Source organism: Gigantopelta aegis, chromosome 9 (genome assembly GCF_016097555.1).
Source record: "Gigantopelta aegis isolate Gae_Host chromosome 9, Gae_host_genome, whole genome shotgun sequence".
Lineage (NCBI taxonomy): Eukaryota > Metazoa > Mollusca > Gastropoda > Neomphalida > Peltospiridae > Gigantopelta > Gigantopelta aegis.
In genome coordinates, this window is record NC_054707.1 from 26,286,419 (window position 1) to 26,300,636 (window position 14,218).

The following is a 14,218-nucleotide window of genomic DNA, read 5'->3' on the forward strand; positions in this document are numbered from 1 at the left end:
ATCTGAATAAGTCAAACTGTATATTATGTATACTGCTGAAAAATCATGACTTATAATAATAACTTACTAAATACATAAAATATGCACAATTTCAGTTTTACTGACATTTCGTCAATACAAATAACAAGGTATTTCCAATACCGGATTTGAATGGTATTTACATTAACGTTTAATATAATCTAGATTTAAAAATCTGACAATTATTTACTAATAATATTTAAAATAATATCAGTGGCTAACAACTGCAAAACTGGCCAAACGAAACTATCATAATTATTGTAAAGCTTGTACTCTCAGTATAATAATAGAATAACCTATTTTAACATGCTCTCTCTCTCACTCTCACTCTCTCTCTCTCTCTCTCTCTCTCTCTCTCTCTCTCTCTCTCTCTCTCTCTCTCTCTCTCTCTCTCTGTCTAACTCGGCCAAGTAATAGCATAGCTAGACACCAAAATACTCGTAGTTTAAAATAGCTCATGTGTCGTTAAACAAATATTCCTTTCCATCACACTGTCCTTAAACATGACATAATATATTATTAGCATGGTTACACAAATATCATATTATTATTATTATAACGTGTAATAACAAGAAAATCAAAGTTGTATTTGGACAGGTGTTTTATTTTTTAATAATATTTTTGTTTAAAGTATTACGTGAATAGACGTTATGGTATTACTTCGACGATCGAACAGCTGGCCTAATGCGAATAAAGTCATACTTAAACTACTGCATTAAGGATGTATAATGATATAGTAATACCATTAAAATGGACAATCGAATGACAAAATAATATTTTTCAAAACTATTTCTAAACACCTTTTGGCATTGACAAACTGACTGTTGTGCAATCCTTTTGACTTTTTTCTGATCAGTAAAATATTTCAAAACAAATTTGTTACAGAATAAGAAAACTGTCGTCACTACTAATCATATAATGCTTTAGCAAATTATCCATAGTAACCCCCTATCACCTCCCATCGATCACTTCCCTGTTGACAATGTTTTGGTTAGACAAGTTCCTAGCACAATAAAAATGAACAGCCCTTCTCAGAAGAGTGCTGAAGATCAGGTACATTGAGAGTGACACCTATCCCACAATGCCAGTCGCCAAGAGGTCAGTTCAATCAGTGTCGCCCTTTAGAACATCCCGTTGAAAAGCCATTTCATGACATGCTGTTCACCAAGAGCACGTTATCCCACTCTGATGACGGAGTTCGTGTTGATAGGATATTGCGAAGCCTGGGACTGCCTCATCAGCGCTCGCTGTCTGAGAAACACCGACGACGGCATCTTCCCAATTTTCACAAATGGTCCCCTTTTAGCCATGTTCGTAGCTAGATCTGCAGCACGGGACTGCCCTGAGTAGCCAGCGTTTCTTCCAAACCTCAGAAACCTGTGAAATGGCCGCCGCTTACGAATTTGAAATTCGCCTTCTGTTTCCTCTCCATAATCATTTTCTGGAGTTAGTGGTTGGTCTTTAGAGAGTGAGACATAATCCATGAGGTCATGTTGAAGTCTGGACAATAGTCCATCTCTGAGCAGGTCCAGGTCGGAGTCGGGGACATCTGCTTTTAAAAATATGATTCCTGATACCAGATTTGCAATGCAGCAAAACACCAGTAGGAGCAGGGACGCTGTGGTTGATGACGTCGTGCACATGTCGTATCTTGGCGTTATATATCTAGAAAGAAACACAACGAAATGATTGGCTGGTTGAGGCCGGATCTATAGGAATTCTGATGAACATGCTTTGATAAACATTCAATAAACAATATAGTTTAATTGGTCTCTATGCTAATATCCTGAGGTGCTTACAATACAGGATCGAACCACCTCAGTGGATGTATTCAAATTATTCGGTTTTTCTCGTTCCAACCAGTGCACCACAATTAGTCAAAGGCCGTGATATGCGCTTTCCTGTCTGTGGGAAAGTGCATACTAAAGATCCCTTGCTGCAAATAGAAACATGTAGCGGGTTTCCTCTGATGACTACGATTCAGAATTACCAAATGTTTGACATTTAATAGCAGATGATTACTTAATCAATGTGCTCTAGTGGTGTCGTTAAACAAAACAAAATTTAACAATGCTGATACACAATTCTCGTTTATATGGTATAATCCTGAATTTGACCTTTCAAAAAAATATTTTAAATTTGTTTTCCATTTAAGAATCAAGCACGCTGTTCTGGGCACATAGTTGAGCTATCACACCTGTCTGTGGAGGACAGAGGTTAGTGGTTAGTTGTTAGTGTAGTGGCCCAAAACCTTCCCAGTGAGCCAGAACTGGCACTTAACAGACCAATTTTTAAATAAGCTGCAAAGTCATACAAAATTTATTTTTAAAACATTTTGTGAACTGTTATTCGCAAAATGAGATGGAAGTGTACAAACGCATAATGTTCTTTTAAAAAATTAACAAGTTCTGAATAACTTTCTCGTAAGTGTAATATTTATTTATTTATTTATTATACATTAAGATTCGTGTAATTTTACAGAAAAAAATTAAATATTGAAATTCTAAACATTAACGTACATGATATCGTATTCGTTGAGTATTTGAGATTCGGTATGTTTCACTAAATGTAACAAATGTTTCGTTGCGGAGTTTCACATGAGCCAGACAATTATTTCCACAGGCGACAGTGATTTGAGAAAATCCCAAAGGTGACCATCACAGAGTGTGGACATGATCTGAGGAAACTGAGAGACAGACAACTTGACGTCGTGTTAGTTCCTCGTGACAGACGCCGAAACACCTGCAGCGATCACTGCGGACACGTTCTCGTTCAATGACGTCTTACTCTCGGTGCTTTATCTCATTTTATTTCTGTCCTTACAGAACAATTCTTAATACGTTGTACATTTTTTTATGATATGAATGGGAGCCAGGTGATGATGGCGCATGTTTTGTATCAAGTGCTTCATCGTATTGTGATTTGCGAGATTTCTGCCGCCACTTAAACCATCTATAGAAACTACGAGTTTCATTGTTGTACGTATTGTATGGTTGTTTATTAACGCTCAAAGGTAAACAAGTGCGGTATATACATATATATATATATATATATATATATATATATATATATATATATATATATATATATATATACAGGCCCGTACGCAAGGGGGATGCGACGGGTGTGTACGCACCCCCCCCCCCCCCCCCAATTACTAAAGGTCCACTTTTCTCTATTAAATTTAAATAATGTTACGTAATCGTTGTTTTGAGGGGTTATTTTTATGTTGATTGGTCCCATCATGAGCAATTCGCACCCACCCATTAAAAATCCTGCGTACGGGCCTGATATATATATATATATATATATATATATATATATATATATATATATATATATATAATTACAAAGTTAAAAAGCCAAAAATAAAAAGGAATCGAATGTCGGCCGAATATTTATATAATTTGGAGCATTTTAGAAGGACAGTTGAAACAGAAATGAGAGAAAGAAGAGAGGATCGGACTATTTAATAATATAAAAAATAAATAAATTCTGACATAAATTTTTTAAGTCCGATCTATATGTCCACGTGTTTGGCCTCGTTATGGCCATTAAGGTGCACAACTTGTAGGGACGAGATGGGTTGCATCCCGTCAAGAAAACCCCTTGAATGACAGTAATTAGATGTGGAAGGGTATGTGGAAATACAGTTCTTGAGAAGCCAGATCCGTCTGGACGAGAAAATATCAGACTAGGGTGTAGTCCAGTCGTCATGGTTAGTATAGTGGTGCGGACGGGCCCGGCTCTGGAGGATACGAGATGGTACCAATATGAAACAAAGTAAAGTCCAGAAAAGAGTAGTAGGGATCGACCCCACTTCCTATTTCGTCTTAGAGTAGGGAGGTCAATCTTCCAGTGTTGCTAGGACAGGCTGGGACAGGTAGAGACTAAACGCGAACAACCGTGGCGTTCTGCAGAATGGCTGAATGTATGACTGTTTGAATACCATTTTAAATAATGGGAAAGTAGTGTAACGTTCGGTTACGTCAGGCCACGTGAGATCAATGCATTATCCGCCAATTAATCGTACTGGTAGGAATGAACAGAGAATTGTATTCTCTCAGAACACAGTCGGTGTTACATTTGAGGTGGTTTACAAATATTTCCACAGCAAGTATACTGCTTATACGTATAATACAATCAAACATTCAAAGAACTAAATACATATAAACCTGAGGATCCTAATTTTTATCTTCATATCTAATGGTAAAGCTTCCAATTCCCGTAAATCATGGACAAAGGTGTACTCTTTCTCAGCCTCGATATAGCTCTTTGAAAATATCACTTTATTTGGTCAATGTTTTGATTATTACCACTTCGATTAAAAACATAAATATTTTGTCATTTCTAAACAAAATTTAAAAACAATTCTTTGGGAATGGCAAGGAATTTAATTTAATTTATAATATTCTCATAGTACATTTTACTAAGGCTTTGAACTCAAGGTTTGCTATCATAAACACCTGTTGGCAGATCCAAAAATATCAGTACATCTCATCATATTAAGATATTAATAATATTTTGTCATTTCTAAACAAAATTTAAAAACAATTCTTTGGGAATGGTAAAGAATTTGTTGGTGGTTATGCATACAGAAATAAATTTTACTTGATCGGATAGTTCAAGTAAGAAACTATTTTTAGAAAGTATTCTCTCTTAATCACTACTTTGCAAATAAGCAGGATAGGTTGATCACGAACATAACAGTTATCCACCCTTATGTCAAAGCACCGCCTCGTGCTGCTATTATGTAAGTGACAGCGTATCACTTGCACAGTTAGTATCAGTTAGTATTAAAATACTTTAGAGGTCAACCTACTTGTAGTCTCCAGAGAGGGAGATTTAAAAAAAAAAAAACATTTCTGTGTTTTATATTATCTTTAATGAGGAACTATGTCCTAAACCGGACTATATTAATCCGCTACAACAAGTACCAAAACAACAAATGGTGGTGCGCTGCCTTAATAGCAAACAGACAGATCATTTATTGACGTCGCACAAAATTATCGTGATAATAAAAAAAGATAAAGTTTGTTTTGTTTAACGACACCACTAGGGTACATTGATTTGCTAATTATCGGCTATTAGATATCAAACATTTGGTAATTTTGACATAGTCTTAGAGAGGAAATCTGTTACATTGTTCCATTAGTAGCAAGGGATCGTTTATATGCACCATGCCACAGGATATCACATACCACGACCTTTAATATATCAGTCGCGGTGCACTGGCTGGAACGATAAATAGCCCAGTGGGTCCACCGACAGGGATCGATCCTAGACCGACCGCGCATAAAGTGAGCACGAATGATAATGATGAAACAAACAGTTAAACAACGTCTTAGTAGATTATTTAACCAGAAAAGTAAGTTTTTCAGTTTTTGGTCATAAATTGTACTAGGTCATTGTGAAAACGAACCCGATTTAAAAAAGAATCCCTGTTAACGCCCATGGTGTCATGTTAATTGTCACTCTTCGTTTCCAGTGTTGTTGTCGGGGAAACACACTACTCGCTATACCACATACCGCCGTATCTGATCAACCAGAATTGAATCATTGATTAGAACGAGAACAATTCCTATGGATTAATCAAAGGGAAACGATTTTTTAGAACTTAAAGCATACAGTTTGCATCTCACCTCCACATCCCACTCCACCCACTACAGACTTGGGAATATTAAATATTTACCTTAACTGATCATGTATAGTAACTTTGTGTCTTAATGTTGATCGCCATTACTTATTTAGGACACTCGCCTGTTACGCGAGCTTTTGATTAGGGTGAGGAAAACTACTTGACATCATAGGCAGGGACTGACTTGATTACTTTGAATAAGAAATCTATTACACTGCTTGTCGTGTTTCCACAAATAGACTTTGGTGCGCTATTAATGAACTAGCGTCTATGTGTCGTTTCTATTACGTTGCTCTATTTAATCAACATTTACATGCAACCAGATCTACAGATGACATTTCCCTCGAACAGTGGAGGGGCGTGGCATGAGGGCATCACGAAGAAGCAAGCAGCAAACAAGGTTATTTATTTTGAGTCATAAGAGATTACTGTCGAGGATAAATGATAATGCCTGGGGACATCCACGCCTCTTGCAAACTTGACCCCCTAATACCTGGTTCCCCTTTCCCTCCCTTCGTATCCAGGAAAAAGGTAAATACATGAATATGTCTAATAAATAAAGCAAATAAGAAAACAACAAATTAATTAATAAATAAATAAAATAAAAAATAAAATAAAATAAATAAATAAATAAATAAATAAATAAACACACTGATGGTGGTGGTGGTGCTGATGACTATAGCCAAACCTGCAGTGTCAGTATTGTGTAAGTTTTATCTAAACTCAAACTGTGTAAAATAATACTTTAAATAACCGCATTACTTTTAGAGAGAATACATAATTTATATTATCTATCATTCGTGTGCTTTGAAATGTCTTTCAGTCCTACATTATTTTAATGAAAACATACCAGACTAGATAATGGAATTAAGGAAGGACATGTTTTATTTAATGACGCACTCAACACATTTTATTTACGGTTATATGGCGTCAGACATATGGTTAAGGACCACACAGATACTGAGAGGAAACACGCTGTCGCCACTTCATGGGCTACTTTTTTCGATTAGCAGCAAGGGATCTTTTATATGCACCATCCCTCAGACAGGATAGTACATACCACGGCCTTTGTTTCACCAGTTGTGGAACACTGGCTGGAACGAGAAATAGCCCAATGGGTTCACCGACGGGAATCGGTCCTAGACCGACCGCGCATCAAACAAACGCTTTACCACTGGCCTACGTCCCGCCCCGACTGAATACTGGTGACGTAACAATATATATATAATATCACTATAATATATAATATCACTAAAGAAGTGCACCAAATCCCATACGATCTTGATGACGATATAGACGGTTATGTCGTTCAGATTATAAATTCAGCATCTACAGTAATGATTATTCAACGGTGAACCATAGTTGTGAATAATCGGTGGTGTAAATGCTGAATCTATAACTCGACTACAAAACTGTTATGACGATTACAATCATATCTCTACACAAGACAGAGTGAAACTGCCATTGACACGGATTTGATTGTTTCCACGAATCCGTGCCAGGTGCTTCGTCTACACGAGGACTGCCACTACCCAGGCCGCCACATCAAGACTGGTTCGACAGCTGTAAATCTGGAACACTCTTTATGGTTTGGAATAATTATTTCTGAGTTGTGTAACTTGGGTTATGGGTTATTGCCATCCTCGGTGCCTGTGTATGTCGGCTCGGTTTACGTCACAAACATCCCTTGGACTCATCTTAAATTATGGCAGTGGTGTTTGTTGTTTATATCGTCGTGGAACATCCACGATCAAAAATCATTGTTACTGTAGTTGTTTGTTTGCCCCTCTGCCCCGTTTTCTGTTTCTGTCATAATAGAGCACCTCTAATACAGTAATTTAAAAGTCCACCCGGAAAGACGTTTGAGATTGTTTTAAAACGAAGAACGAAACAAAACAGTTTATTTGTATTCATACAGGTTATCTAACGTGTTGCCAAATCAACTGTATTCGTTGGATATAATTGCGTGGACAAAATTTCTTTACTATTGTGAAATGATGTTTGGAAAATAATGTTCTTTTTTTAATTCCCACAGCCCTGAAATTAAGTACAAAACGGAATATAGATGTACATAACTAGTTAGATACTCAACTCATGATTTGCATTTTACAGTTAATCTGCACATTCTGCTAATCTTAGTCACAACGAGTAGTTCTTATAGTTAAGCAAATTCTAATAAAAACTGGAAACTGGTTACCAGTACAGTTAGTGTCCAAAATAATCGTATGAATTTACAATAATCGTATGAATTTATTGATATAGCATTTAACGGCACACCAGTACAAAAAAAAACTTTGTTTATTGGGCATCAGACAATGAATTAATCAATGAATGTTTAACACCCCAGCACAAAAGATACATCGGTTATTGGATGTCAAACTATGGTAAATGCAAAAATTATGTGATGAACAACATCAATATAAAATACATTTATGGATATAAACAATAAGTTTCTAAAGCCACTGACCTGATCTCCGGTGTTATACGTATTTACTGATTAGTATAAAATTAATTTAATACAAACTGCAAACAGATACTATTTAACTGCAAGTTATGTAATATAACGGTAAAAAGCTGCAATAGCCGACAGTATTTTGCATTGTCTTTAAAACTGATTTCACAATTACAAAAGCTAAAACACAGCATATGGATGTGCCGTGTTTAATCTAGGTATGAAAACGAAATAAAGATGTACGTACCTTTCGTGTCAATTGAAGAATGACAGATGGTTCAGCTTAGCGATCTCCATAACACAAAGGACCGGTATTTATATAGACAATAACACTATAAATCGGCTTCTGATGACGTCGATAACGAAGGCGAAAAACAAAACGACTAGCGCGCTTCTCTGGTATAGGATATATATGGAGTACAATAAATTACCGAACTTAACGAAGCTTCATCCACATGGCCAATTAATTGACGTGGGATGATCGCCAGGGGCTGCATATCGACAATTATGATACATAATCAGTCTTTGTTCAAATACTGGCCGTTCATTTATAACTTTTTCCGACACCACAGACGCAAAAGCCAGAACAAATTGCGTTTTAACAAACAGTTACTTACGACTACTGTCATACAGATATTTCTCCTCCTCCGAAATGTAAACAGTTAAAACAATAGCAACAGCAGCAACTACTATCCCCACTACTACTGTCATCATTAGTGTTACTTCTACTGCCACTACTACTGCTACTTGTACTATTACTACTATCATTACCACTACTACCACCACCACTACTACTGCTACTTGTACTATTACTACTATCATTAACACTACCACCACCACCACTACTACTACTTGTACTATTACTACTATCATTACCACTACCACCACCACCACTACTACTGCTACTTGTACTATTACTACTATCATTACCACTACTACCACCACCACTACTACTGCTACTTGTACTATTACTACTATCATTACCACTACTACCACCACCACTACTACTGCTACTTGTACTATTACTACTATCATTACCACTACTACCACCACCACTACTACTGCTACTTGTACTATTACTACTATCATTACCACTACTACCACCACTACTACTACTGCTACTTGTACTATTACTACTATCATTACCACTACTACCACCACCACTACTACTGCTACTTGTACTATTACTACTATCATTACCACTACCACCACCACTACTACTGCTACTTGTACTATTACTACTATCATTACCACTACTACCACCACCACTACTACTGCTACTTGTACTATTACTACTATCATTACCACTACTACCACCACCACTACTACTGCTACTTGTACTATTACTACTATCATTACCACTACTACCACCACCACTACTACTGCTACTTGTACTATTACTACTATCATTACCACTACTACCACCACCACTACTACTGCTACTTGTACTATTACTACTATCATTACCACTACTACCACCACTACTACTACTGCTACTTGTACTATTACTACTATCATTACCACTACTACCACCACCACTACTACTGCTACTTGTACTATTACTACTATCATTACCACTACTACCACCACTACTACTACTGCTACTTGTACTATTACTACTATCATTACCACTACTACCACCACCACTACTACTGCTACTTGTACTATTACTACTATCATTACCACTACTACTACCACCACCACTACTACTGCTACTTGTACTATTACTACTATCATTACCACTACTACTACCACCACCACTACTACTGCTACTTGTACTATTACTACTATCATTACCACTACCACTACCACCACCACTACTACTGCTACTTGTACTATTACTACTATCATTACCACTACCACCACCACCACTACTACTGCTACTTGTACTATTACTACTATCATTACCACTACTACCACCACCACTACTACTGCTACTTGTACTATTACTACTATCATTACCACTACCACCACCACTACTACTGCTACTTGTACTATTACTACTATCATTACCACTACTACCACCACCACTACTACTGCTACTTGTACTATTACTACTATCATTACCACTACCACCACCACTACTACTGCTACTTGTACTATTACTACTATCATTACCACTACTACCACCACTACTACTGCTACTTGTACTATTACTACTATCATTACCACTACCCACCACCACTACTACTGCTACTTGTACTATTACTACTATCATTACCACTACTACCACCACCACTACTACTGCTACTTGTACTATTACTACTATCATTACCACTACTACCACCACCACTACTACTGCTACTTGTACTATTACTACTATCATTACCACTACCACCACCACCACTACTACTGCTACTTGTACTATTACTACTATCATTACCACTACCACCACCACCACTACTACTGCTACTTGTACTATTACTACTATCATTACCACTACCACCACCACTACTATTGCTACTTGTACTATTACTACTATCATTACCACTACTACCACCACCACTACTACTGCTACTTGTACTATTACTACTATCATTACCACTACCACCACCACTACTACTACTGCTACTTGTACTATTACTACTATCATTACCACTACCACCACCACTACTACTGCTACTTGTACTATTACTACTATCATTACCACTACCACCACCACTACTACTGCTACTTGTACTATTACTACTATCATTACCACTACTACCACCACCACTACTACTGCTACTTGTACTATTACTACTATCATTACCACTACCACCACCACTACTACTACTGCTACTTGTACTATTACTACTATCATTACCACTACCACCACCACCACTACTACTGCTACTTGTACTATTACTACTATCATTACCACTACTACCACCACCACTACTACTTCTACTTGTACTATTACTACTATCATTACCACTACCACCACCACTACTACTGCTACTTGTACTATTACTACTATCATTACCACTACCACCACCACTACTACTACTACTGCTACTTGTACTATTACTACTATCATTACCACTACATTACCACCACTACCACTACTACTGCTACTTGTACTATTACTACTATCATTACCACTACTACCACCACCACTACTACTTCTACTTGTACTATTACTACTATCATTACTACCACCACCACTACTACTTCTACTTGTACTATTACTACTATCATTACCACTACTACCACCACCACTACTGCTACTTGTACTATTACTACTATCATTACCACTACCACCACCACCACTACTACTGCTACTTGTACTATTACTACTATCATTACCACTACTACCACCACCACTACTACTGCTACTTGTACTATTACTACTATCATTACCACTACTACCACCACCACTACTACTGCTACTTGTACTATTACTACTATCATTACCACTACTACCACCACCACTACTACTGCTACTTGTACTATTACTACTATCATTACCACTACCACCACCACTACTACTGCTACTTGTACTATTACTACTATCATTACCACTACTACCACCACCACTACTACTGCTACTTGTACTATTACTACTATCATTACCACTACCACCACCACCACTACTACTGCTACTTGTACTATTACTACTATCATTACCACTACCACCACCACTACTACTGCTACTTGTACTATTACTACTATCATTACCACTACTACCACCACCACTACTACTGCTACTTGTACTATTACTACTATCATTACCACTACTACCACCACCACTACTACTGCTACTTGTACTATTACTACTATCATTACCACTACTACTGCTACCTACTATCATTACCACCACCACTACTACTACTGCTACTTGTACTATTACTACTATCATTACCACTACTACCACCACTACTACTGCTACTTGTACTATTACTACTATCATTACCACTACTACCACCACCACTACTACTGCTACTTGTACTATTACTACTATCATTACCACTACCACCACCACTACTACTGCTACTTGTACTATTACTACTATCATTACCACTACTACCACCACCACTACTACTGCTACTTGTACTATTACTACTATCATTACCACCACCACTACTACTGCTACTTGTACTATTACTACCATTACCACTACTACTGCTACTTGTACTATTACTACTATCATTACCACTACTACCACCACCACTACTACTGCTACTTGTACTATTACTACTATCATTACCACTACCACCACCACCACTACTACTACTTGTACTATTACTACTATCATTACCACTACCACCACCACCACTACTACTGCTACTTGTACTATTACTACTATCATTACCACTACTACCACCACTACTATCATACTACTACTACTGCTACTTGTACTATTACTACTATCATTACCACTACTACCACCACCACTACTACTGCTACTTGTACTATTACTACTATCATTACCACTACTACCACCACCACTACTACTGCTACTTGTACTATTACTACTATCATTACCACTACTACCACCACCACTACTACTGCTACTTGTACTATTACTACTATCATTACCACTACTACCACCACCACTACTACTGCTACTTGTACTATTACTACTATCATTACCACTACTACCACCACCACTACTACTGCTACTTGTACTATTACTACTATCATTACCACTACTACTACCACCACCACTACTACTGCTACTTGTACTATTACTACTATCATTACCACTACCACCACCACCACTACTACTGCTACTTGTACTATTACTACTATCATTACCACTACTACCACCACCACTACTACTGCTACTTGTACTATTACTACTATCATTACCACTACCACCACCACCACTACTACTGCTACTTGTACTATTACTACTATCATTACCACTACTACCACCACCACTACTACTGCTACTTGTACTATTACTACTATCATTACCACTACATTACCACCACCACCACTACTACTGCTACTTGTACTATTACTACTATCATTACCACTACTACCACCACCACTACTACTGCTACTTGTACTATTACTACTATCATTACCACTACCACCACCACCACTACTACTGCTACTTGTACTATTACTACTATCATTACCACTACTACCACCACCACTACTACTGCTACTTGTACTATTACTACTATCATTACCACTACTACCACCACCACCTACTACTACTGCTACTTGTACTATTACTACTATCATTACTATTACTACTATCATTACCACCACCACCACTACTACTGCTACTTGTACTATTACTACTATCATTACCACTACTACCACCACCACTACTACTGCTACTTGTACTATTACTACTATCATTACCACTACCACCACCACCACTACTACTGCTACTTGTACTATTACTACTATCATTACCACTACTACCACCACCACTACTACTGCTACTTGTACTATTACTACTATCATTACCACTACTACCACCACCACTACTACTGCTACTTGTACTATTACTACTATCATTACCACTACTACCACCACCACTACTACTGCTACTTGTACTATTACTACTATCATTACCACTACCCACCACCACTACTACTGCTACTTGTACTATTACTACTATCATTACCACTACTACCACCACCACTACTACTGCTACTTGTACTATTACTACTATCATTACCACTACCACCACCACTACTACTGCTACTTGTACTATTACTACTATCATTACCACTACTACCACCACCACTACTACTGCTACTTGTACTATTACTACTATCATTACCACTACTACCACCACCACTACTACTTCTACTTGTACTATTACTACTATCATTACTACCACCACCACTACTACTTCTACTTGTACTATTACTACTATCATTACCACTACTACCACCACCACTACTACTGCTACTTGTACTATTACTACTATCATTACCACTACTACCACCACCACTACTACTGCTACTTGTACTATTACTACTATCATTACCACTACTACCACCACCACTACTACTGCTACTTGTACTATTACTACTATCATTACCACTACTACCACCACCACTACTGCTACTTGTACTATTACTACTATCATTACCACTACCACCACCACCACCACTACTACTGCTACTTGTACTATTACTACTATCATTACCACTACTACC

The 14,218-nt window shown here is 37.3% G+C and overlaps 1 protein-coding gene across 1 annotated transcript; it reads right to left on the bottom strand.

Moving 5' to 3' along the window:
• Nucleotides 1-601: 601 nt before the first annotated feature.
• Nucleotides 602-8,492, bottom strand: LOC121380864. Its single transcript, XM_041509868.1, has 2 exons — nt 8,356-8,492; nt 602-1,683 (listed from the first exon to the last, which is right to left on the bottom strand). The coding sequence occupies exon 2, from the start codon at nt 1,659-1,661 to the stop codon at nt 1,194-1,196; it is 468 nt and encodes a 155-aa protein (XP_041365802.1). The 5' UTR covers nt 1,662-1,683; nt 8,356-8,492; the 3' UTR covers nt 602-1,193.
• Between the last annotated feature and the right edge of the window lie 5,726 nt (nt 8,493-14,218).

Bases quoted from the DNA above. Each gene is read 5' to 3' on its own strand.
- LOC121380864 (XM_041509868.1), bottom strand. From the start codon at position 1,661: ATGTGCACGACGTCATCAACCACAGCGTCCCTGCTCCTACTGGTGTTT.